Source organism: Budorcas taxicolor, chromosome 17 (genome assembly GCF_023091745.1).
Source record: "Budorcas taxicolor isolate Tak-1 chromosome 17, Takin1.1, whole genome shotgun sequence".
Lineage (NCBI taxonomy): Eukaryota > Metazoa > Chordata > Mammalia > Artiodactyla > Bovidae > Budorcas > Budorcas taxicolor.
In genome coordinates, this window is record NC_068926.1 from 13,101,274 (window position 1) to 13,128,855 (window position 27,582).

The following is a 27,582-nucleotide window of genomic DNA, read 5'->3' on the forward strand; positions in this document are numbered from 1 at the left end:
TTAATTACCTTTTCTATCTAACAGAAACCATGTGGAGAAGGTCTGTTTGCTAAACGGGAGTATATCCGGCAGCAGGCAGACAGGAGGGTAGGGGGGTGCGGAGGAAGAGGGGTAGGGGGCAGCTACTTCCATAACCACGCCAGATTCGGCCTCCCCCTCGGTGGGACAGCAGGCGCGGGGGCCCTTGGCTCCCAGGACAGCGGCGATGGCTTCCCCCGCATAGGGTCTCCGCAGGGGTGACCTCCCTCCAGAGCGCTCGGCACAGGCACAGGCCGGGGCGGCGGGGTCGTGGGCAGTGCGGGGCGGGGTGAGGGACTGGCACGTCGAGCCGGGGTGGGGCCAGAGGGGGCGTTGGGAATGCAGTGGAGGAGGGTCGTAGAACTGGAGGAGGAGGAGCCGGAGAAGGCGGCGGACCGGGGCACGGAGGAGGAGGAGGATCGTGGAGGGAGGAGGCGGACCTGGAGAGGAGGAGAGGCGAGAGAGGGGCGGAACTCAGAGCCCGAGGAGCTCCGAGAGCAAGAGCGCGGTGGGGCGGGGCTGGGGCTGGGATGTGGGCGGGGCGGGACGTGGGCGGGGCTTGTGGGACGCGAGGCCGCTCTGGGGGGACCCGGGACGGGAAAGGCCGCGATTCGCGCCGCCCCCAGATCCCGCCCCCGCCGCGCCGCCTGCCGCCCCCTCCCGTCAGCTTGCTTCTCCGCTGCGCCTCGCGGGGAAGGAAGCCGGTTGTGCGAGGCTGGTTGTGCGAGGCTGCGGCTCCAGCGACGATTGCTCTGAATACAAAAGAGCCTTTCTCACGCCCTTGCGCCCTTCCCCGCCTGGGGCGCCCAGATGGACGGCACTGGCTCCTTGGATGCTAGAGCCGACAGCTGTCGGGGCCCCACCACGGTTTCTGTGATTCTTGCAGAGAAGCCTGCTTCCAAGTCTTTACAGGAAAGTTTAATGATCAGTATAACGATAACTTTGGTCCCCTCTTCCAATTTGAGAGAAAAAACAAATTGATGGCTGAAGGCTTTTGAAGTCCGGGAAGTGCCCAAGAAAACCAACCTGCCTAGGTCCGTGTCTTCCCGGGCCCACTCATACCTCCAAGTCGTTAATTAAGCAGGCTCAGAGCCGCCAACTTTGTGGCTTCGCTTTCCAACTCAGCTAAACGAATGACAATGGTGCTTTCCGAATATAAACGACTTGATCAGCTTCTGAGCCTCCAGATGAACTAGTCTTGCTTATAGAATCACTTGGTTCACGAAACTGGGGGGAAAAAAAAAATGGCCCGGTTGTCAGCACTCGCCCATCCGCTAAAGTTAGTGTTTGCACAGTTGGGAATTAAATTGCCAATACATCGAAAAGGAGCAGAAATTGGGATTGTTCCTGCATTTTCTTCCATCTCCTTTAATTTGTCTATTTCATATATCGTGTCTGTGTCAGGAAGGCCAGATCAATAAGCAGGAGAGGAAAGGGGGGCAAGAACTCTTAGAATCAATAACCGAACCATTGATTTCCTGGAATCAGTAACGGCACCCGTTCACTGCTGCTATTGCTGCTGCCCTTTAATCATCCTTAAGCCGTAAGATTCTTTCCCCGTCTTCCCTACTATCCTTTTAGTCCAGGTAGCCCTGGGTGTGGATTTCTCTACTTGCCAGTGTTACATCATGAACTTCTTGAAGATAGAACCCAGAAATATAAATATTTAGAAGATGGCTACCAAAGGCATTAGACACCAAGCAAATACTCTTTAAAGTGAAAATATCGTTAATGATGGTTGAAATTTTCATTCAGTCCTTACTTGTTGCTGAAAACTTCATTCAGTCTCTACTTGCTACTGATGCAGAATATAAAAATTGATTTTGCTTTATCATAAGTTAAAAATTGTGATTTCTTTTATTCAGAATTTTAGGCCCAAGGTTTCCCAAACAAGGAGCCCGTGTTAACTGTGTGGGGTGTGTCTGTGTGCGTTGTACTTTCAGCTTCTGGTTGCACCATAAAAACAAGAGCAGGATGTAATGTCATTAATTTGTCGGGAATTGTTGATTTAAAAGAGGCTACTGTGAGTATAGAACATTCACTTTAGGGGAGGGAGGGTGGGGAAGCCCCTCGCAGAGACAGACAACTGTTCCCCCAAACAGCTGCGGACACTGGCAGTGGAAAGGCTTGGCAGGAGTACAACTCTGTGCAGCGAGAGGGACTTATTTATTTAACAATAGTTAATGATTCTCCCAGGCAACTCCCAGGAGGCCAGCTAGCAGTAAATACACTTTCAGGAAATCAGCTACCCTTCCTAGAAGCCTGCACCAACCCTTCAGTGAAGGGAGGTCCCTGGCTATCTGCATAATATGACATTCAGTGGACTGCCCAGCTTCAAATGCCCCGGAATAATTCTTTCCACAGCTTACCACAGCCCTGTCCTCCTGAGCTAGGAATGTTACCAAGTCCTAAGGCAAAAAAAAAAAAAAATGAAGACAAATACGCCATTTCTGGAATACCACATTCTAGTTACCTGGGAACCGAATTGGGCTGTTCAACCCTGTCCTGTTAGCTAAATATATCAGATAAGCTAGTTGGTCCCCACAGACTAGCATTTTCCCAAGTGATATCTATCTATACTGTCTGTACTGGTAGTTCTTGTGATAATGTTAGGTGGTACTTGAATAACATTTTTTGTTTTAATGGTCAGAGGTTTTTTTTTTTTTCTAATGCACGTAACTAGCATACCAAACTGATGGTTTTATAAATATAATTACTTGGGGTGAGGCCACATTTTTAAAAATCAATTTAAAGAGAAATCTTAATAAGCAAAAGTAATAAGATAGCAAAAGTCATTGTAACTTTTTTTCAATCTTTTTTTTTTTAGGTTGGATCTTAGTTCCCTAACCAGGTATGGAACCTGTGCCCTGTACATTGGGGACACTGGACCACCAGGGAAGCCCCTGTAACTTTTATATTAAATGATGTAAAGTTTATTCTTTTTCTAGAAGTCTCTGCTAGAACTCTTAAGATAGAGGAAGAATCCCATCATCACCTCCTGCTTAAAATTACTGGTTTGGAGAAAGTCTGAGCAGGCAAGACAAAGCCTGGGCTCTCGAGGGCCACGTCAAGGGAGCAGGGCCAGTAGATAGAGGGTGGCAGAATGGGCACTTCAGGAGGGTGAATCCAGGATACTGGGCACCCAGGGTGGGTCCCCAAAAGGAAAGGACAGTCTGAGAACTTATTGCCTTTATCGCACGAGGTGCAATCCAGCAGATCCCTGCCATCACTGGTGAGCATTTAGACGGTACAAGAGAAGTTCAAGTCCCTCTAAGCCTCTTTGAGGCTTGTTTCCAAAATAAGAGACCTACACAAGAAACGTTCACAATACTTTTGGGAGGACTGCTCATCAAAACAGTCTGTTCCCAGTTTTTTCTGTGTGTCACGTGACTGTAAATGTTACCTTCACACCAACTCTAAACATACACACACCTCCACCCTCGAGGATACACTGTGCAGAATTATTGACACTCCCAAGGAGCCACTGTTGGGTGACAAGCAAAAAGATTCTTACATGTTTCAGGAACTCTCTCCTTAGAAGACTGTACTTCATCAGGTTCCTCGGTGCTGGCTTTTTAATTCTCACACCTAGCATAAAGAGACAGACTGCTAGTGGGTTAGGTACTCATGGTAAAGTATATTACAATATGAATAGATGAACTGTACTGACATTCCTAAACCATTTTTTAATCAATAGTTCCATACACACTAGGAGAAGGCAGTGGCACCCCACTCCAGTGCTCTTGCCTGGAAAATCCCACGGACGGAGGAGCCTGGTAGGCTGCCATCTACGGGGTCGCACAGAGTCGGACACGACTGAGCGACTTCACTTTCACTTTCCACTTTCATGCATTGAAGGAAATGGCAACCCACTCCAGTGTTCTTGCCTGGAGAATCCCAGGGACGGGGGAGCCTGGTGGGCTGCCGTCCATGGGGTCGCACAGAGTCGGACACGACTGGAGCGACTTAGCAGCAGCAGCCACACACACTGCCTACTTCACACACACACTGCCCACCTGCCCCCATCCGCAACTTCTGCCGCCAGCACAACCTTCTCACACGTACAGTCTTTTTTGGAGCTGCCGCTGTCAAATGCCTCTGTGGGAATCCTGTTTTTATGTCTGCATCCTACCATCCTTCCATTTAGGTTAGGAGAGGTGTGTGTATGTGTTTTGGTAGCTCAGTTGCATCCGACTCTTTGCGACCCCATGGTCTGTAGCCTGCCAGGCTCCCCCGTCCATGGGATTCTCCAGGCAAGAGCACTGGAGTCGGTTGCCATTCCCTTCTCCAGGGAGAGGTATGTACAATGAAGTAATAAAGTGTGTGATGGGAGGAAGGAGGCAGAAATGCAAAAGGCCTTAAATGGCTTCAGACTCTGGAAGGTGTGAAAATATCCGATAAAGATCCTAATTAAAAGCAAAATGTGGATGTAAAGTGGTAGTTTCGGATCAGACTTACATGGTCTTTCATAACCTGGAGGAGGACGTGCTGGAGGAAAATCCCCAGACAGAATTTGGTGTGCCTATGAAGAAGAGATGGAAACAAATATCAACCAATTTCACAACAATAGAGATTTAATCACATTCTTTTTCCACTGTTGGCCTCCCCATTCAAAAGGCACTTTGATACTGCTGTCAAAAGCCACCAGAGTAAAATACTAATACTAAAATGAAAAGACAAAATTGGAGAAAATACTTATAAAATTGGACAGCTACCCTTATATGCAAATAGCTATCCTTATATGCAAATATAACATAACTATCCTTATATGCAAATAGCTTATACAAAGTAGTTAAGAAAAAGCTAAACACCCCAATAGAAAGGTGGTCAAAGAAAGTGAATACGATCGATCCTCATTGTTCATGGATTCCATTCAAAATCAATACTCACAGTGCTTTTGAGATCATTCAAGGACAAGCCCAAAGTGGCAAAGAGTTTGAGTCACTTGGCGTGCATGTTCTTGGTGGAGGCCCGACAAGGGCACACTCTGCCTTCTTGTTTCAGTTCTGATCCTGTAAACAAGTGACCCCTTTGCAGCCCATCTAGTGCCACACCTTCTGGCTTTTCGTGTCTTTTGTTAATGACCTCACTGTTCTAAACGGCCCCCAGGTGCAGTGCTGACGTGCCGCTTAGTGTTGCTAAGTGCGAGAAGGCTGACGTGCCTTACAGAGAAAATACGATTGTTAGATAAGCACAAGTTCGGAGAAAGCGATGGCACCCCACTCCAGTACTCTTGCCTGGAAAATCCAGGGACGGAGGAGCCTGGTGGGCTGCCATCTATGGGGTCGCACAGAGCCGGACACGACTGAGCGACACAGCAGCAGCAGCAGCAGCAGGCACCAGTTATAGTGCTGTAGGATCAATGTTAATGAACCAACAATATATGTTAAATAAGGTGCTGTTAAACAGAAACACAGGGAAAACAAACTTACGTATTGACCAGTTGGTGCAAATTGTATGACCAGAGGCTCACAGGAAAGAGACCCTATATTTCTCTTAGGAGCAATAGTTCTGTATTCCCTGAGTCACGTTAGTAGAGACTTTAAAAAAGATAACTACCTTGAATAATGAGAACTGACTATAATTCAAGAAAAGAGTGTGAATAACTAGTAAACAGAAGATGCTCAACCTCAGTGATAAATGAAAATCAAAAGAAGATTGAGCTATTTTTATCAAACTAGAAAATATTAAAATTATTTTTAAAGCCAGCATTAGAAAAAATATAGGAAAACAGGCACCCTTGTGGGCTGCTGTTTCATAAAACCAATGTTCTAAAAGGCAATTTGGCCATATATCAGAATTTAAAATAAGTATCCCTTCTGACCCAAGAATTCTGCCTATGGGAAAGTACTCTGAGATGATGACTGTACAATTATAAAAAATTTACCTTCAGATTTACTGATTCCCGCATAATTTGTAAGTTACAAATTTGAAAAGCCTAAATGCCCGGCAATATGGCATATTTTTAAAATGATACATCCAGTCAATAGAATATTATAAATCTATTAAAATAATGATTATGTTAACACTGAAAGAGGTCCATGAAAACCTTAAATGATTAAAGCAGATTTCAGAGGACAGTGGATCCCATCAGTGTGTTCTACGTGTATGACTGTGTACATCTTTAAAAACCTGTTCAATTGTTTGGCTGTGCTGGGCCTTCGTTGCTGCGTGGGCTCTGCTCTGGTTGAGGTGAGCAGGGTCTCCTCTCCAGTCGTGGCGCCGAGGCCTCTCATGGCCCTGATTTCTCTTGCTGAGGAGCACCAGCTCTAGGCAGGAGGCCTTCAGTGGCTGCAGCTTCCGGGTTCTAGAGCACAGACTCAGCAGTTGTGGCACAGGGCCTTAGCTGCTCTGCTCTGGGGTCTTCCCGAATCAAGGATCCAACCCATGTCTCCTGCACTGACTGCTGTTTGCTTTAGCACGGAGCCACCAGGGAGGCCCGCTGTGAGCATCTTTATGTACACATAAGTATAGAGAGAGCTTTCTTAGGAAGATCACTAAAACATTAGTGGTGGTTTATCCCTGGGAGGAGGGGAGGGTTTCAGGTAACTTTTACCTGTCTCTGTTTTTCTGTATTATTTGAGTTTTCAATCAGAGAAGAGCTGCTTTTGTTTTTAACTGTCAATGTAGTATGTATAGTTATTGTCATACATGGGAAAGAGGAAAAATTCATGACTGTGAAAGAAGCAGAGAATCATCATCTCACAACTAATGTTGGCAATCTTATATCTCCATCACCTGGAAGAAAGCTAAATGTACAATAAACACTCAAAAATAAATGTTCCGTGAATGAATATATTAACAACTTCATTCCGCTCCAGTTTGTTTATTTTCTAATTAATAACGACAAAGCAGTATGCAATCATTTAAGCTCTACATGTAAACAATCACTGAGAAATGTTGGACTTACCACTCCATGCTTGACAATAGATGAATTATTAAAAGAACTGGTTATATGTGGTAACAGTCCTGCATGCAAATGAAGAAGAAAAACCAGGATCAAACCCAGTGTTAGAATAAAATTTCTTACATTCCCAATTAGGCTATACCAGCAAATTGTAGCTTGGTGGGCTGCCATCTATGAGGTCACACAGAGTCGGACATGACTGAAGCGGCTTAGCAGCAGCAGCAGCAAATTGTACACACATCACTTATTTCCCTTTAGAATCTGATCAACAGAAAAGTAAGAAGTAAGACAAAGCTGTGACTCAAAGTTAACTCATATAGTAAACATTCTGGAGCTCCTAGGAAGAGTAGGTAAAAATGTTATTTTTTTAAACCACTTTAACATTATTTTTAAAAGAAAATCATATTGGTAACAGCCAAGAAGACATTGAAATTATTTGAATTTAAAGCTTAAAAATGTTATCAGAGTAATTCAGTTTTACATGTCCTTTGGCTTTCTCTTTAAGGTTTTCCTGAAATAAGTCTAAAATTGGGCCTGTGTTTCAGTATTAATTTTCTTAAATTTTAATTTAGCTACAAAATAATTCTTTATGTCCTCTCTCCCCCATGAGAAAGAAAAATTAACCTTTTTTTAAGTGTTCCTCTTTTTTCAAGATTTTAACTTTTTAGAGCAATTTTAAGTTCACAACAAAACTGAGAGAAAGATACAGAGTTCCAATATACTCCCTGCCCCAACACAGGCATGCTGCTGCTGCTGCTAAGTCGCTTCAGTCGTGTCCGACTCTGTGCAACCCCATAGACAGCAGCCCACCAGGCTTCCCCGTCCCTGGGATTCTCCAGGCAAGAACACTGGAGTGGGTTGCCATTTCCTTCTCCAATGCATGAAAGTGAAAAGTGAAAGTGAAGTCGCTCAGTCATGTCCGACTCCTAGCGACCCCATGGACTGCAGCCGACCAGGCTCCTCTATCCATGGGATTTTCCAGGCAGGAGGACTAGAGTGGGGTGCCATTGCCTTCTCCAAAGCTTTCCCATTATTGGCATTCTCCCACCAGAGTAGTACCCACTGTTGCAACTGGTACACCTACAATGTATTAATACCATCATAATGACCTAAAGTCCACAGTTTCCATTACAGTTCACTGTTGGTGGTGTATATTCTGTTATTGTTTAGTCACTAAACTGAGTCCGACTCTTTTGTGACCCCATGGAACCCCACCAGGCTCCTCTGTCCATGGAATCCTCCAGGTGAATACTGGAGTGGGTTGCCGTTGCCTTCTCTGGGGGGTCTTCCCAACCCAGGGATCGAACCCTCATCTCCTGCATTGGCAGGTGATTCTTTAATCACTGAGCCACCAGGAAAGCCAGTACATTCTATGGGTTTGAACAAATGTAGAAAGGCATGCACCCATCATTATAGTACTACACAGTTTTTTCACTGTCCTAAAAGTCCTCTGTGCTCTATTTATCCATCCCTAATAGAATCACTTTGTTGATATCCACAAAATAACTTCTTGTGGTTTTGATTGGGATTGCACCGAATCTAATTTCAATTTCTACTTGTTCATTGCTAGTATATAGGACAGCAATCAAGTTTTGTATATTAACCTTGTATCTTGCAGTCTTCCTATAATCACTTATTAGTTCCAGGACTTTCTTTTCTTTTTGGTCAGTTCTTTTCGATTGCCTACATAGGAAGTTGACTCATATGTGAACAAAGAGAGTTTCATTTTTTCCTCCTCAATCTCTATACCTTTTATTTCCTTTTCTTGTCATAATGCATTAGCTAGTACTTTCAGTATTATGTTGAAAGGAGTGGTGAGAGGAGAATCCTTGCCTTGTACCTGATAGTAGTGGGAAAGCTTTGAGTTTCTGTCATTAAATATGATGTTACCTATAGGTTTTTTGTAGATTTTTTTTTATTAAGTTGAGTAAGTTCCCATCTTTTCCTAGTTTACTAAGACTTTTTTTTATCATGAATGGGTATTGAATTTTGTCAAAAGCTTTTTCTGAATGTATTGATATGATCATGTGATTTTTTATTTAGCCTGTTGATGTGATAGATACATTGATTTCTGAATGTTGAACTAGCCTTGTATGCCTGGAATAAATTCCTCTTAGATGTGGTGTATAATTCTTTTATTTGCTAATATTTAGCTGAGGATTTATGAATCTGTGTTCATGAAATGTATTTATCTATATATCTCTTGTAACCTCTTTGTCTAGCTTTGGTATGAGGGTAATGCTGACCTCACAGAATGAATTAGGAAGACTTCCTTCACCTTTTAACCTCTGAAAGAAATTGTAGAGAATTGGTATAAGTTCTTCCTTAAATGTTTGATAAAATTCACCAGTGAACCCATCTGGGCTTATTGCTTTCTGCCTGGGAAGGTTATTGATTCAATTTCTTTAATAGATCTAAGCATATTCAGATTGTCTATTTTTCCTTATTGAGTTTTGACAGTTTGTGTCTTCAAGGAATTGGTCCATTTCATCTTGGTTACCAAATTTGTCAGCATAGAATTTTTTGTAGTATTCCTTTAGTATCCTTTTAATGTCTGTGAGCTCTGTAGTGATTTTCCTTCTTTGATTTATTCTGATAATTTATGTCCTTTCTCTACTTTTTTCATAGTTAGCCTGTCTAGAGTCTTACTGACTTTTGTTGATTTTTTCCAGAGAACCAGCTTTTTGTTTTCTTGATTTTCTCTGTTGATTTCCTATTTTCACTTTCATTGATTTCTCCTCTACTCCTTATTTCTTTTCTATTGCTTACTGTGGGTTTAATGTGCTCTTTTTCTTCTAGTTTCCTAAGATGGAAAGTAAATTGATTTTATATTTTTCTGATAAATCAATGAAATGCTATAAATTTCTGTCTAAGTATTGCTTTTACTGCATTACACAAATTTTAAGTTGTATTTTCATTTAGTTCAAAATATTTTTAAAATTTCTCTTGAGATTTCTTCTTTGATCCATGTGTTATTTAGAAGTGTATTGTGTAATCTCCATGTCTTTGGGGATTTTCCAGTAACCTTTGTTATTGATTTCTAATTTAATTCCACTGTGGTCTGAGAGCAGACATCCTATGAATGCTATTCTTTTAAATTTGTTAAGGTGTATTTTGTGAGCCAGAATGTGGCCTATCTTGGTGAATGGTCCATGTGAGCTTGAGAAGAATGTATTTTCTGTTGTTGGATGAAGTTATTTAATAGATGTTGATTATATCCAACTGGTAGGTGGTAGAGTTCAACTATGTCCTTACTCACTTTCTGTCTTCTAGATCCGTCTACTTCTGATAGAAAGAGGCTGGAATTTCCAAACATGACAGTGGGTCCATCTATTTCTCCTTAAAGTTTTATCAGCTGTCACCTCATACAGTTTGATATGCTGTTGTTTGGTACACATGTGTTAAGGATTACTATGTCTTCTCAGAGAATTAATCCCCTTATCATCATTATTATCATTAATCATTATTATTATATCATAATCATTATTATTAAATGCCCTTCTTTATTTCTGATAAATTTCCTTGCTCTGAAGTCTGTTCTGTGTGAAATATAGCTATTCCTGCTTTATTTTTAATTGGTATTATCATAGTATAGTTTTTCCATTTATTTACTGTTAATCTATTTGAGTCTTTATATTTAAAGTGGGTTTCTTGCAGATAACATATGATAGGATCTTGTATTCAGATCCACTGACCTCTGTCTTTTAACTGGTATATTTAAACCATTCAGGTTCAAAATGACTGTCGGTACAGCTGGATTAACCTCTACCATACTTGTTACTGTTTTGTTTGCTGCCCATATTCCTATTTATACCTTCCACTTTTTCTGCCTTCTGTTGCTTTAATTGAGCATTTTATATGATTCTATCTCTCTCCTTTCTTAGTGTATTTCTTCATCTTGTTAAAAAGCTCTTTTAGTAGCTTTCCCTAGAGTTGTACAACTATACATTTACACCCAGAGAAGGACATGGCAACCCACTCCAATATTCTTGCCTGGAGAATCTGCATGGATAGAGGAGCCTGGCGGGCTACTGTCCAGGGTCACAGTCAGACACGACTGAGCAACTCAGCACTAGTGCATACATTTACACTATAGCACGATACAGGCCTACCTTATAATAATAACATATTCCTATTTCCGCCTTCCTTTTACTTATATCATTCATCTCAGTTATATAAGCATACATACGCACACATATTATTGAATACATTGTTACATTATTTTTGAACTGTTATCTGTTAGATCAATTAATAAGAAAACTAAGTTTCATTTACTTATTCCTTCTTGAAGGCTCTTCCTTTTTATGCAGATCCAATTTCTGACCCATATTATTTCCTTCTCTGTAAAGAACTTTTAACATTTCTTGCAAGACAGACTTACTGGCAACAATTTCCCTCAGTTTTTGTTTGTCTGAGAAAGCGTTTCTTTCTCCTTCACTTTTCAAGGATAATTTCACAGGGCACAGAATTCTAGGTTAGTAGGTTTTTTTTCTCTCAGCAACATTACACGTATCACTCTGTTCTCTTCTAGCTTCCATGGTTTCTCAGGAGAAGCGGAATATAATTCTAATCTTGTTTCTCTATAGGTAAGGTTTTCCCCTGTGGCTTCTTTCAGAATTTTTTTTTTTATATCTTTTACTTTTTACAAGTGTGTACCTAGCTGTGGAATCGCTGGATCCTATTGTAAATGTATGTTTAACTTTTAAAGAAACTGTCAAGGCATTTTCCAAAGTATCTGTGCTAACGTTACATTCTCACCAGCAATGAATGAAGGTCTGGTTTCTCTACATCCTGGCCCACACTTGTTATTTTCTATCTTTGTGATTATAGCCATTGTGGGACTGCAAGGAGATCCAACCAGTCCATCCTAAAGGAGATCAGACCTGGGTGTTCATTGGAAGGACTGATGTTGAAGCTGAAACTCCAATACTTTGGCCACCTGATGTGAAGAACTGATTCATTTGAAAAGACCCTGATGCTGGGAAAGATTGAGGGTGGGAGGAGAAGGGGACGACGGAGGATGAGATGGTTGGATGGCATCACAGACTCAATGGACATGGGTTTGGGTGAACTCCGGGAGTTGGTGATGGACAGGGAGGCCTAGCGTGCTGCAGTTCATAGGGTCGCAAAGAGTTGGACATGACTGAGTGACTGAACTGAACTGAACAGATGTAAGGAAGTATGTCATTGTGTTTTAATTTGCATTTTGCTAATGACTAATTATGTTGATTTCTCTCGACTATTTTGATTTAAAAAGTAAGGAAAAAATTAAATTTGATTAAAAGTAATAAAAATTGACTTAAAAAGGAGAAGAGTATCGGTTTGGCATAATATGATGGGGTCTAGTCACCAGGGATGAGTCAAGGAAGAGGAATAGCATTTGGGAAATACTCATTATCTGTGCTGTTTTATGCTGATAAACTTTTTAAAGCAGGGTATCTTAAGCTAAAATCAATGAGTTCGATAATTATTTACCTAAATTCAAGAAAAAACCACTTTTTCACAGTGACAGAGCAGGTAGATACGAAGTTTATCTTGCACAGTTAGCTCTGATTATTTCTGTAAATCCTTAGCCTTTCAAAGCTCTATAAGACTTTTATAAATCCCATAGGCCTGCCAGAGGCTTTCACTAGTTTTTTGTCACTCTTCCTTTCAAAAATTATATAAGAGAATCATTAGCTATCAAGTTATATGATTTAAAAATATAAAAATTTTATAGAAGTGATTTTGAGGCATTTGATAGATTATGGGGGGAAATGGGGATTAGAATTTGTGCTGGACCACTGTATGAGGGATATGTTGGGATTTTATGCCCATCTTTTAGCCAAACTTGTACATTTTTCTCATCAAGCTAGAAACAGCTCTCATTTTCTTCAGTCATTTGTGGAGAAGAATACCAACAAGCTCGCATATGGTGGTGTATGGTCTGCTGATTTTTTTCTTTGCAAGTTAACAGTTGACAAAATAGACATTACCCTGGCAGTTTCAGCTGGCCTTTCAATAAAGGACATTTAACATTCCCCTAAATTGCCAGCGTGATCCGCCTCCCTGCTTCCACTTCCTAGTCCTAGAACTGTAACCAAATTGGGTAGTTTTGTTGATGAAACTAACAATGTCAGTAACTGCCAGCAAATTCTATCTTACGTATTAGGTCCATAAATCTTGTGCCAACCCTGATGGAATGCTACAGGTATATGGTTTTAAAAATAAGTTACCAAGAAAGCAGGTGTGGGTTTGTGAGCACCTGCTCTTGCGGAATCTCAAGTTTGGAAGTATTCTGGGACTTCTAACCATGGAGTCCTCTACTAGGTGCTGCGATAGTACAGCTCTCAGCTGTACTTGTGATTCTGTTTTCTTTTGTTAGATTTGGGGATCATGTGATCTTTGAGCTACCCATCCCCGTGTCCCTTGAAACTTCGAGTTCCTTAAAATGAAGCATCATGAACACAAAACATAATGTTGGAAAGTAAAGAAAAAATTGTTTTTAACCTTTTCTGAGTGCTGTGGTCTTAAACTCCTTTTGTAAAAGAGGAGAATTTAGATAAAAGATTAGAAGACTTAACCAAGAGTCTGTGGACACCCTGGAGAGATCTAAGGTGTATGCATTGGTGGCTCGTAGAAGTGTCTTGATGGATATTTTTCTGAAGATAGGGCCTAGAGCTTTCATCAGACTTTTCAAAGTGTCTCAGAAAATATGAGGTGTCTTAAAGAAAGAATTGCTAACCATGGGGATAGATGACAGAGTGAATCTTTTCCTGACAGACCATTAAGAATAAAGCATTTAATGGTCTGAACATTAGGTGAGACTATCCTATCAATATGAAGTTTCTTGTATGTAATAACAGTATTATGGTTATATAAGATAATAATAGTATGGTTATTAGCAAATAGTATTATGGTTATAAGCAAACATTGTTGCTCCTAGAGGTACATGCTCAAGTATTTAAGGATATATTGTTACTATGCCTGAAAATTTACTCTCAATAGTTCTGCAGAGTATTACATACAAGTATCAATAAGGAGAGACTGAGATAAAACTAACAAATGTGGCAAAATGTTAACGATTGGTGAATCTAGGCAGGGAGTAGGCAAATACTGGTTCTACTATTCCTTCAACTTTTCTATGAAATAAAAAATTCATAAAGGATAAAGGGATAAGGCATTCATTTATCTGCTCAATTTCATAATGATAGACAAAGTGCTATTACCATATTTCATAGATGACTAAAACCAGGCAGAAAAAGATTTGGAAAACCAGGCAGCACCAGCCCAAATTACACTGAAGCCATGGCCAAGAACAGACCTAACAGCGGTGCCCTCGCCCCGTCTCCTCCCCACATGCTTGCAGCCCACCCCATAGGGAGGGCCACGGTTTCTTCCCAGAAGCCCACGGTGCTCAGTCGTGTCCGGCCCTCTGTGACCCCGTGGACTGTAGCCCTCCAGGCTCCTCTGTCCATGGGATTCTCCAGGCAAGAATACTGGAGTGGGTTGCCATTTCCTTCTCCAGGGGATCTTCCCCAACCAAGGATCAAACCAGGGTCTTCTGCATCTCCTGCGCCGGCAGGCGGATTCTTTACCACTGCGCCACCTGAGAAGCCTACTGTTGTGCTCTCTTGTCCTCCTGGAGGTTATGCTTGAACAGTAAAGTGTGCAGGGGTAACAGATGGCATTTGTGACCTTCTTAATAACAGGCTTAGCTGCCAATGTTCCCTTGTGTCCAGTCTCTGCAGGGAATTTGGACGCTGTTGCCTTACACTTGAATCTTTCCTGGCAAACACTTTTAACCATTTATTAGACTGTTTTCTAATTTCAAATTGAGCAAAACAAAATTCCCAACACCTGAAAGGGACGGTGGTAGTTCCTGGGTCTGGGGGCATGTCCTGGGATTCGTTGGGGTGTGCTGGCCATCAGCTGGTGTACCTGGCAGTTTTTAGTCTGGGGAGGACCTCAGTCCCAGGCAAACTGCTTTCCAGGCTGTCTAGATTTATGGGGTAGCCAACACAAGCTTTTTTCTTTCTGTAGTTTAAAAGAAACATATGCACTTCCCACGGCCAGGCAAACGAATTAGCCAGATAAATGAAATCCTGGCATAGCAGATTCTCTGCCATGACCACCCACGCTGGAAGTGAGCTGGGGGACCCCGTGGCGGGGGAGGCTGGTTCTAAGGCATCTTCCCCCCTTCCTCGTACCCGTGGACAGCCGTGCTCTCCATGGGAGGAGGAGGAGGAGGAGGGCAGGGGTCAGGTTAACAGAGCGTCCTGAGAGGAACCAGGGAGGACATTCGTGCTAAAGCCTGAGGCATCAGCCCTCTTCTCCCCCAACACAATGGACCCCCACAGCTTGTGCCTCCAGGGAGGGGAGTGGTTAGGTCAGTCCCGGTCAGGCAACTGGTGTGTGGCGAGGTGGGGGAGGGGAGGGATGGGTGGAGAACGTGCTAGAACATTATCAGCACAGATGGTACGAGTGGAAAGTGTGGAAACTCAGGGTGAGATGACCCAGGTGCCAGGCGCAGGATGGCGTGGAGTCACAGGCAGGAGGAGACAGAAATTACGTTTCTGTGAGGGCGAGAGGGTGGCAGATGTGTATGGCGGGGTGGGGGGCTTCATTCCGGGGAGGGGAAGCTCCCCCGTGCCTCTGCCTGGGATATGATGGCCTAGGTGTCGGGGAGCCTGGATGAGGAGCCGTGAGTCTCTCCCAGGACCGCTAGGGAAGGCTGCCTGGCTTGACTGCCATCTACCCACTTACCATGCCATCCGGGGGCCAGCCTACTGCTCCTTCCCCAGGCAGACCAGCAAACCTGCTACGGATTGCCAGATCTAGCAAACTGGATAAGGCCCTCTCTTCAGGCCCGCCCTAACCCATCTGCTCCCACCTTCACTCTAGGGCCTCAGCCTCCAGGAGCAAAAAGCTTTGGGAATGATCCCCAAACAGCACAAGGATGCACCATCCCTGTGACGTTATGGAAAGAAGGTGGACAAAGCTTGGAAGCAAGATACCCACACCACTAAGAAAGGGCCGGCCCTTGGACACCAACGTTTCTGCTCTCTTTCCTCCCTGCCGCTCATCCCAGATCACACTCGCTAGCCCTTGCTTACAGGGCTGTGTCTGTTTCAGATTTGGGGTTTGCCTGGCTGTGCTTCCTTCCACTCATTACAGAACCTGGGTGCAGGGTGGAGGACTGTATGCAACTAAGGAGGCTGCGTGCGTGCTAAGTCGCCTCAGTCCTGTCTGACTCTTTTCGACCTGTGGGCTGTAGCCCATGAAGCTCCCCTGTCCATGGGATTCTCCAGGCAAGAGTACTGGAGTGGGTTGTGGTGCCCCCATCCAGGGGATCTTCCCCACCCAGGGGTCGAACCTGCGTCTCTTATGCCTTCTGCATTGGCGCCCCCAGGGAAGCCCCTACAACTAAAACCACATACAAAGTGCAACAGTGCCATATGCTATTTTTTCACTCAATTTCTAAGGTATTTTATATGTAATACTTTAGAATCCCGCCACTAAACACACTAAAGCCTGCCACTGAAAACACAAGCTTTTGAAAGGTTGCTTCTATTAAAAACTACATTATAATTTGTAAAAGTACTTTTATAAATTTCCTTTGGAAAGATAAATTCTATGTAAGAAACTGTCTCTATAAGGAAATACATTGTGGGAAAGAAAAAGTCAACCATAGAAGGTCCATAAAAACCACTGTTCAACATACAATTAAAGGACACCTGGTTTGTGTTTACCCCTGGCCTGGGTGCTGGAGATAGAGACCAACGAGACAGACAAATTCCTGCTCTCTTGAAGCTGATGTTCTAGAAGAGGAAAGATAATAAACGAGTAAACAAATATAATAATACATAGCAAACTAGGCATTAAGATGAAAATTAAAAATGGCAAGTGTATGAAGAACTGACTTTAAATAGAGTGGCCAGGGAAAACGTCTCTGAAGAAGTGACATTTACATTCAAACCTGAAGCGTACAGTTCAGCAGAGCTGGGATAATTGGGTTCCAGCAAAGAGAATGTGTGTGCAAAGGTCCTGAGGTAGGAAATGGCTTAGCAGTTTCAAGTCCCTGAGAGAAGCCAATTAACTGGAACAGAGTGATCAAAAAGCAAAAAGCATGAAATGGAAGAGGAGGATTTTATTGCAAGCGTCACAGGAAACCAAGTGACATTATCTTGTGTATGCTTGAAGGCCTCCCTGTGTGAAGACAGGACTCATGGGAATTCTGGCTGTTCCTTTTACTTTCAGAAGTCTTTTGAGGTTTGGAGGCGTGAGAGTGAAAGAACAGGAGAAAAAGATGATGTTGAAAATGAACACACTCTTGAAGGAACATGACAAGTCATCTTCACGTTGCCCTCTCAGAATATTCCTTGGTTCCTGAAAGGATTCTCCTGGATGCCGTCATCCTTGTAAAAGGCCATAACACCATGGCACGTCCCTGGTGGTCCGGTGGCGAAGAGGCTATGCTCCCAGTGCAGGGGGCCCAGGTTCGATCCCTGGTCAGGGAACTAGATCCCACGTGCATCAGCTAAGACCTGGGGCAGCCAAATAAATAAATGGTGTGTGTGTGTGTGTGTGTTTAAAGGCCTATGCCATAAAGACAATTCCACGTTGCTCTCTAGGGACCTGGAATTTGTTATGTGTGACTAGGGAATATCCCAAGAAAGAATGCACATTCTCATACATTCTGTCTCGTCTGGGCTCTGATGATGTCAGTCTATGGATAACCTCTTCCCTGGCACATATTACATCTCTTAGAACAGCTAGAATCAAAGAGGCCAGTGTACCCTTTCGCAAGAGTAACTTGCGCTCATCCTGGAGGGACATACAGAGGCACTCAGAACAAGAGAAGCGGCAGGGACCGCCTTGAGCGCAGCCCCAGAGGCAGCAGGGCCCACATCCCATCTCTCTCTTCATAAACTGGTTTTGCGGGAGAGGAGCTTTTTAAATAAAGCTTGCTAGAATCTGTCTTAGCAGAATGTAAAGAGAGAGGAGCTGCTAACCAATTTCCATCTGTATTGCAGTTTTAAGACCCTGGATTTTAGTTTTTCTTAGTTATTGCTTTGTCCTTTGAACTTGAGAGATGAGCAGATGGTGGGGGGCGCCAAAGGAGGGAAAAGCCACAGCCACGTCACTTGGAAAGAAAATTGATAGTAATGCCAAAGGAAAATCCACCTTAGCATAGGTGGAATAAGACCAAATTCTTTGAAAGCCAGTCTTGAAAAAATCTGAGGACATTTTTCCTCCGATGGTTGTGAATCACACTTAGGAACAGTCCATCTGATTTGCGTATCTATCGAGGGACACACTCTACAAGGAGACCATCAACAGACCCATGTCCACGAGTGGTGAGCAAGTTTATCCTGTGGACTTGATTTGGCTTCACATTTTAACTCCCTTCATTAGATGTTTCTAGCACAAAGTTGAGAAATCTGTATGCAGGTCAGGAAGCAACAGTTAGAACTGGACATGGAACAATAGACTGGTTCCAAATAGGAAAAGGGGTACGCCAAGGCTGTATATTGTCACCCTGCTTATTTAACTTATATGCAGAGTACATCATGAGAAACGCTGGGCTGGAAGAAGCACAAGCTGGAATCAAGATTGCTGGGAGAAATAGAATCGCCTCAGATATGCAGGTGACACCACCCTTATGGCAGAAACTGAAGAGGAACTAAAAAGCCTCTTGATGACAGTGAAAGAGGAGAGTGAAAAAGTTGGCTTAAAGCTCAACATTCATAAAACGAAGATCATGGCATCTGGTCCCATCACTTCATGGGAAATAGATGGGGAAACAGTGGAAACAGTGGCTGACTTAATTTTGGGGGGCTCCAAAATCACTGCAGATGGTGACTGCAGCTGTGAAATTAAAAGATGCTTACTCCCTGGAAGGAAAGTTATGACCAACCTAGACAGCATATTAAAAAGCAGAAACATTACTTTGCCAACAAAGGTCCGTCTAGTCAAGGCTATGGTTTTTCCAGTAGTCATGTATGGATGTGAGAGTTGGACTATAAAGAAAGCTGAGTGCCGAAGAATTGATGCTTTTGAACTGTGGTGTTGGAGAAGACTCTTGAGAGTCCCTTGGACTGCAAGGAGATCCAACCAGTCCATCCTAAAGGAGATCAGTCCTGAGTGTTCATTAGAAGGACTGATGTTGAAGCTGAAACCCCAATACTTTGGCCACCTCATGCGAAGAGCTGACTCACTGGAAAAGACCCTGATGCTGGGAAGGATTGGGGGCAGGAGGAGAAGGGGACAACAAGGATAAGATGGTTGGATGGCATCACTGACACAATGGACATGGGTTTGGGTAAACTCTGGGAGTTGGTGATGGACAGGGAGGCCTGCGTGCTGCAGTCCATGTGGTCGCAAAGAGTTGGACACAACTAAGCGACTGAACTGAACTGAGCACACAGTTGATAATCCCAAAATTAGACATGGAAATTTTCAAAGAAGCACAGAGGCCAAATTAAATAATTCTACCTTGATATACTGTCACCTCTTAATGACGAGAGTAGGCATCAGTTAAACTAAAATGACCATTTGGGGAAACTGAGAAAAGCAACATGGCAAAGTCTCCACTAGTAAATCATCATTATGAATACATTTGTACACTTATGTCTTTCCTACCTTTCTCCTACCATACTTTACCATAAAGACAGGAGAAGATAGGAAAAAAGCAATACCTATCATACAGTGGTAAATTATTTAATTTCCCCTACCCTAGACTTGGAGAAGAAGTCTCCAAGTTTAGTCTTCTCTAAACTCAGAGAAGGCGATGGCACCCCACTCCAGTACTCTTGCCTGGAAAATCCCATGGATGGAGGAGCCTGGAAGGCTGCAGTCCATGGGGTCGCTAAGAGTTGGATACGACTGAGTGACTTCACTTTCACTTTTCACTTTCACGCATTGGAGAAGGAAATGGCAACCCACTCCAGTGTTCTTGCCTGGAAAATCCCAGGGATGGAGGAGCCTGGTGGGCTGCCATCTATGGGGTCACACAGAGTCGGACACGACTGAAGTGACTTAGCAGCAGCAGCCCTAGACTTGTCTTCAGGCCAGGGTGTGTGTGTGTGTGTGTGTGTGTGTGTGTGTGTGTGTGTGTTCAGTCGTGTGTGACTCTTGTAACCCCATGGACTGCAGCCTGCCAGGCTCCTCTGTCCATGGAATTTTCCAGGCAAGAACGCTGGAGTGGGTAGCCAGTCCCTTCTCCAGACAAGCTAGGTAGTGTGTTTCAATTTTATGTTTATCACTGCAAAGGGAGAAAGAAAGTCTTTCTTGATTTTAATAGCGCAAATGGTTCGCTGTCCTGTTCTCTTGCCTCAACAAACCATAGAGGGATGCATCAAATCCATTTCAAATGTACTATTCCCATATAGTCCAATTTTATTAGGAAAGCCAGCAGAATAGTGATCGTCCAAAGCAGTGGTTAAAAACCTTGATTCCATTTTTCAGGAGAACTCCCTGAGGCTGCAGGATGGTTCTTGACACCATACCGACAACACACGGGCATACACTGAATAACAAATGTAACAGCAAGTATTAATAGAATATTTTACAAAGTGCTTTAATATCCTCACCCGAGATGACTCTCATTGGTCTTATTAAACCTTCAAAGATTGAACCCAGAGAGATGGAAATTATATGGTGCTGCTGCTAAGTCGCTTCAGTCGTGTCCGACTGTGCGACCCCATAGATGGAAGCCCACCAGGCTCCCCCGTCCCTGGGATTCTCCAGGCAAGAACACTGGAGTGGGTTGCCATTTCCTTCTCCAATGCATGAAAGTGGAAAGTGAAAGTGAAGACGCTCAGTCGTGTCTGACTCGTAGTGACCCCATGGACCGTAGCCTATCAGGTTCCTCTGTCCGTGGGATTTTCCAGGCAAGATTACTGGAGTGGGGTACCACTGCCTTCTCCAGGAAATTATATGCAAAAAACCTATTGTGTTTCTTCCTCAAAATCAGAGTGTGGGGTAGGAGGGCTGGCTGTCCCCCTCTGCTGAGCGCAGTTGTTACTGGACAGGGGCTGCCCAGCCCAGGAATCTGAACTCTCGTGTAGGTGGGGCCTTGTGACCACTTCCCCCACGGGAATGTGAGCATGTGAGATGTGAGTCACTTCCAGGCTGAAATGGTGGAAAAGCCATGTGCCATCCCGACCCTTTATCCTCCCCCACCTGCCAGACGGAGATTCTGGGGCCCCAAGAGATGGTGGAACTCCCAGATGAATGACATCTGTGTCCTTAGATCTAAGGTCTGTCTGCAAAACACCTTCCCAGGCCTTTGTATGAAGAAAAAAACTATCTTTTATCATGTTGCCTGCATGCTCAGTCGCTTCAGTCGTGTCTGGCTCTTTGTGACCCCATGGACAGTAGCCCGCCAGGCTCCTCTGTCCATGGGATTCTCCAGGCAAGAAAACTGAAGTGAGTTGCCATGCACTCCTCCGGGGCGTCTTCCCCACCCAGGGATCGGACCTGCTTGTCTCGTGTCTCCTGCATTGGCAGGTGGGTTCTTGACCACTAGCACCACCTGGGAAGCCCATTATCATGTTAAACAACTGGAATTTGGAAGTTTATCTATTATAGCAGCAAGCGTTATCCTGATTTAACTGAAGTGGGGTGGAGGTGGTATCGATTAGTAAATGGAGTTTCTTAGTTGGTGGTTTGTAATGGTTTGGTTTCTCTTCCTAATTCTTTGACATACCCAGTAAAGCTCACATTCTGTTACTTAGAGCTCCAAGCTCTGGGAAGAGGTACTTTCTGAGGAGGACATTTTTTGCCCTGGAATAACTATTATTTTTAAGAGAGACTGATCCATAGTGGAACATGCTAGAGGCACCTTGCCTTTAGTGGGTATATGGAAACTGTTCGGATGACAATCTCGAACATAAAAATTAGCAAGGCAGCAACCTTGGCAAAACGGCTGTGCTCAGAACTGATCACACTGCACTCACCTTTAGCATCTGTGGTCTCCTGGAGTTCAGCCCTGCCGGCAAAGCAGTTTGGCAATGCCATCCTACAGAAAGCAAGTACGAGAAGCAAGGTATGAGCTTATGGGGTTTATAAGCCACAGCCTATGGGCTTGCAGGGATTTTCACTCATACTTTCATTTAATTTCTTCAACTTCGGCTTCTTTTCTTCCCCTTTTCCACTCTCCCAACAGTAAAAATCCCATTAAATCAACCCAAGTTGGACTTTCTCATTGTCTTTAGTGATTTGTTTGTTCCCCAATTTGTCATAAAAGGGTAAACTGTTCAACTTTTGGACATGAAAAGCTCAAACAGTAAGTTCATAATTGTTTTCACAGAATTTATGAGACTTTCCCTCGGGAGCTGTTTTCAAAATAAAATAAGCGCTATGAATGGAATAGGAAATATTACAGTAATTATGTTGGTTTCCCAGGAAAACTTAGAACTTAATAGCGGCGGGGTAACTTGGGGACTAGCAGATGCTGTGTCTAGCCTTCAAAACATATCTGTATCTCAGTTTCTCTGAATCCAGATATAATGCTCATTTTAGGCAAGCAGTTGGCTTGGTGGGAAGCGCAGTCATGAATTTCTAGAGGACAACTTTTGTTTTAGGGCCTCTCATTGAGGAGAGGAGGGTCTTCAAGCTCCGGGGACCTGGAACTATATGTGTGTTGGGCTAAAGTGGAATTATGTCAGCCTAGAGTCCTAGTGAGGGGGTGGGAAAGAGGGAGGATTTGGGGGACAGATGCATCAGGAGTTTGGAATTAGTAGATGCAAAATATCATATATAGAAATAGATAAATAACAAGGCTCTGCTGTGTGGCACAGAGAACGGTATCAGTATTAATACCCTGGGATAAACCATAATGGAAAAGGATATGATAAAGAATGTATACATATGTATAACTGAATCACTTTGCCACACAGCAGAAATTAACACAACATGGTAAGTCAACTATACTTCAAAAAATAAATTTTAAAAAAATGTAAAAAAAATAATTATAAGAGTTCTAAAATGCTTCTGGACATGTACTGAGCCCACAGACTAGCCCTCATCACCCCTGAGACAGGGGCTGGTGGCCCAACCTGCATCTTTCTTCTCCTTACCTACAGCAGCAATTGAATCACCAGGGAGTGTTAATTTTTAGATGCACATTTGATTTTTTTTCTTTCCTGGTGCATGGGCTCAGTTGCTCCATGGTAGGTGACATCTTCCCAGACCAGGGATCGAACCCATGCCCCCTGCAGTGGCAGGCAGATTCCTAACCACTGGACCACCAAGCAAGACCACCAAATGCACGTTTCCAAGCCCAACCCCCGTAATTATTTTTCCAATAGGTTTGGAGCAGAAAGTCAGACAGTCAGTGGGCCAGTTTCCTGACTTCTATGGAATCATTTCTTTGCTTCTCCTTTTATTTATTTATTTTTTACCACCCAAGCAGATACACCAAACACCATAGTTTGGCTTGGGTTGTTTTTTTTTAAGAGGGCTTCCCAGGTGGCGCGAGTGGTAAAGAACCCACCCGCCAGCGCAGGAGACCTAAGAGACTCGGGTTCAGTCCCTGGGTCGGAAAGGTCCCCTGGAGAAGGGCATGGCAACCCACTGCAGTATTCTTGCCTGGAGAACCCCATGGACAGAGGAGCCTGGCGGACCCCAGTCCGTAGCGTCATAAGGAGTCGGATACAACTGAAGTGACTTGGCATGCACAATTTTTTGAAACTTCTATATAAATAGAATAATATACATATGTTTTGCATCTGGCTCAAATGCCGCATACAGTGTTTGTGGCATTTCAGGGTGCAACCAGAGTTTGTTCATTTACATCGGCATTGAACAGTCACACCACTGCCTATTCATTCTTTTATATTTGAATAATATGTTTTCTATGTTAGGCTTGTTTTTTAGTTTTTGGCTATTGTGAAAAATGCTGCTGTGGACCACTTGTACATATCTCTTGGTGCATGTGTGACAACACTTTTCGGCTGGATATATACTTAAAATTGCTAAGTCCTAGGATATCTCAGAGTTGGACACGACTGAGCGACTTCACTTTCACTTTTCACTTTCATGCATTGGAGAAGGCAATGGCAACCCACTCCAGTGTTCTTGCCTGGAGAATCCCAGGGACGGGGGAGCCTGGTGGGCTTCCGTCTATGGGGTCGCACAGAGTCGGCCACGACTGAAGCAGCTTAGCAGCAGCACAGGATATCTGTAGCATCAACTTTAGAAAACAAGATCAAACTGTTTTCCTCAAGAAAACAATTCGGTGCATATACACACCAGATGTACATGAAAGACCTCACTGGTTTATACTTTCACCAGTACTTTGTATTAATAATCTTTTTAATTTTAGCCATTCTGGAAGTTTGCCTGAGTCAGCTCATTGTGGCTTTATTTTGCATGTCCTGATCGTTAACGTGGTTAAGGAACTTTTGATACATTTTATTGATCACATGCATATCTTGGTTTATGAAGTTCATTCCAACCTCTCTTTCCTATTTTTCTAGTAGGTTGTCTTTTTCATACTAATTTGCATGAGTTTTTCCTTTTAAAATATTTTCATGTATTTATTTAGCTGTGCAAGGTCTTAGTTGCAGCATGCAGACTATTAATTGTGGCCTGTGAACTCTTAGTTGCAGAACGTGGCCCTGACCAGGGATCAAACCCAGACACGCTGCATGGGGAGCACGGAGTCTTAGCCATGGGACCACCAGGGAAGTCCCAGGTTGTTTTTTTTTTTAAATATGTATCGTAGTTATGAGCCCTTGGTCAGTCACTGAGTTGAAAATCTCACCTTCGTATGCGTAGCTCAACGTTCATACTTTTAAGGGTGTATTTTGTTAAACAGGGCTACTTTAAGCTAGTCTCATTTACTTGTTTCTTTGTGGTTAGGACTTTTTGTCTTCTGTTTAGGAAATCTTTGCCAACCCCAAGATCATCAAGATATTCCTTATGTCATTATCTAATGGGTTTTTGCTATTTTTGCCTTTCACACTGTGGTCTCTAATTCATCTGGAACGAATCTACCTGGAATTGCAAACATGACCTTTCTCCACTGTTCTGCCACCTTTTACATAAATAAGTGCCCATATATGCAAGGTTCTGTTTCTGGGCCCTTTTTTCTGTTCCAGTCATCTATTTGTTATCTTGGTGCCATAGTGCCATTCTGCCTTAATTATTGAGGCTTTATGGCAAGTTTTGTTATCTGTAGAGGAAACACGCTTACTTTGTTCTTTTTAAAGAGTGTCCTGACTATTTCCTGGCTTTGAACCATCTTGTCAAGTTCCACAGAAACATCTATTGGAATTGTATAGAATCTGTAAATCAATTTGGGGAGAAATAATATTTTTATAATATTCAGTCTTCCAATCCATGAACATGGTTCATCTCTCTGTTGACTTAGATCTTTATATTCTCTCACTAAGGTCTTATAGTTTTCTGTGTGGAGATCTTACATATCTTTGACTATCTTTATTCTAAAATCTTGACATATTTTAGCAAAGTGGCATTTTTTAAAACTTTCATTTGAAAACTTCCTGGTAAGCACTGATTTTGTTTTGTAGTTCCTAACATTTTCATGAAAATTTTGTATTGTGCTCTTTCCTTTATTATAAAAATGTTCGCTTTATTATAAAAATGTTTCTGATCTCCATTCTCTCTGTGTCACAGGCATACCTTGTTTTATTGAACTTGACTTTCTTGCACTTTGCAGATACTGCGTGTTTTACAAATTCAAGGTGTGTGGCAAGACTGTGTTGTTAGATGATGGTTACATTTTATCTTTTTTAGCAACCAAGTATTTTTTAAATTAAGGCATGAACATTGTTTTTTAGACATAATGTTATTGCCCGCCTAATAGACTACCGTATAGCATATGTATAACTTTTCATGTACTGGGAAACAAAAAATTTGTGTGACTTGCTTTATTGGGATGCCCAGTTTATTAGACCAAACCCACAGTATTGCCAAGGTCTACCTGCACTTTCCTATTGCTGCTGTAACAAACAAATGCTCCCTATTTGTCCTGTGGCTTTTTAGTAAGCCCTGGCACAGTGCGTCTTTATTTCAGAAGCATGATACAACATGATAATGCTTTTTCACCCAGGGATTTGCCTCTATTAGTACTAATGCAGAAAGGAAAATCACTGCTTTTCAAATAATTTGGGACTCTTCTGAAAGGTTCAGTTAGGGCTCTCACAGTTTTCATCTCCTCTGGGTTCGTATACCTCCGAGAGTCCGAGGTTGAGATGGGGAGGCAAGTATTGCCTCGAAGATTCCCCCAGGGGAATCTGGCCCCCGCTGGGGGGCCCAGAGATGCCTCAAAATTCACACAATTAGCAAAGGGATTTCCAAAGTTAATTGAGGTGCCAACAAACTTGAGAGCTATTGAAAATGCAGACTGTGTCGTTCATTGGACTATACCAGACGAGGTCTCCAATTGGAAAGTACCCCAGAGACATTTCAGCTTTAAGGATTGTTTTGGCAATTTGGAAAGCCCTGGAAGGCAAAATAACTAACATTCATGAGGGTTAGTCACCAAGTTGTGTCTGACTCTGTGCAGCGCTATAGACTGTAGCCCCACCAGGCTCCTCTGTCCATGGGATTTCCCAGGCAAGAACACTGGAGCGGGCAGCCATTCCCTGCCCCAGGGGATCTTCCTGACCCCTGTGTGCAGGGATCGAACCTGCGTCTCTTTTGTCTCCTGCATTGGCAGGTGGGTTCTTTACCTCTTGTGCCCCCTGGGAAGCCCCTCTTAACCAAATACTCACACATTACCTTGTAAAAGCAGTTGTGCATCAATTTTAGAAGGACTAAACAGAGAATGACAATCATAGTTTCTGCGGGTAACTGACATTTAGCTCTTCTTCCTGGGTCAGAAAGATCCCCTGCAGAAGGAAATGGCAGTATTCTTGCCCGGGAAGTCCCATCAACAGAGGAGCTTTGCAGGCTACACTCCATGGGGTTGACTGAAGCAACTTCGCATGCACACCCTCTGACATCTACCCAGGAAGATATACAGAGTGGAAGTCCGGGAAGTGTTTCAGGGTTGACAACACCCTCCTCCTTCTAGTATCATTCTCATCTAGTCGGAGAGACATAGCCAGGGGCAAATCACAGAGAGATCTTACTTGTGACGCTCAGGCCAGGGCTGTCCTGCTCTAAGTCGGCCGCCCGTGGACTCGTCCAGCTGCTTTTTCCTGTAACTGCCCATGTATGTTGTCACAGATAAATCCGACCACCTTGCTTCATCCTGCCAAGATGCTGCAGCCTTCCGTCTGATCTCATCAAACTCTTGAGAAGTGAGAGGGCTGAAGGGCAGAAGAATTTGTGGTGTCAAGTAGAAGAAGTGTGACATGGCCCGCTTGGAAGGACAGCTTTTCGAGCCCTCTCCGTCATGCAGAATTAATTTCCTTTTTGTAGTGGGAAGTAATCAACCTGGCTCAGCAAACTTTGTGACTCTGACGGCTCACAGAATGCAGAAGCTGCACTCAAAGTTGCCAAGCAACAGGTCCCACAATTCCACAAGTGCTACTTCCCGCCTCCCTCCAGTTTTAATTAGCAAATTTAGAACTTTCTGGCTTTTGCTGTAAGTGATACACAGCTACAAATCCTGGAAAGAAAGCAGGTGGCCACTGGTTTTATAAATAAGTGAGTCCTGCTCATGATGGTTTAAGGCGTGGAGCGAGAGGACAGTGCCA

The 27,582-nt window shown here is 43.3% G+C and overlaps 1 protein-coding gene across 1 annotated transcript; it reads right to left on the reverse strand.

Annotated features, from left to right (window-relative positions):
- On the reverse strand, positions 1 to 27,239 carry C17H4orf51 (chromosome 17 C4orf51 homolog). The gene is made up of 8 exons (XM_052655062.1): positions 27,013 to 27,239; positions 21,868 to 21,929; positions 6,929 to 6,987; positions 4,477 to 4,540; positions 3,533 to 3,624; positions 1,150 to 1,245; positions 608 to 770; positions 1 to 458 (listed from the first exon to the last, which is right to left on the reverse strand). Exons 1-8 carry the CDS (start codon positions 27,237 to 27,239, stop codon positions 1 to 3), a joined length of 1,221 nt encoding a protein of 406 aa, XP_052511022.1.
- Positions 27,240 to 27,582: the final 343 nt, after the last annotated feature.

Excerpts from the sequence above, each read along its gene's own strand:
- C17H4orf51 (XM_052655062.1), bottom strand. The coding sequence starts at position 27,239 with ATGTCACACTTCTTCTACTTGACACCACAAATTCTTCTGCCCTTCAGC. Across the intron at positions 3,625-4,476 it reads TCCAGGTTATGAAAGACCAT|TCTGTCTCTTTATGCTAGGT; the intron begins GTAAGTCTGATC and ends ACCCACTAGCAG. Across the intron at positions 459-607 it reads CGCGGCCTTTCCCGTCCCGG|GTCCGCCTCCTCCCTCCACG; the intron begins GTCCCCCCAGAG and ends CCTCCTCTCCAG.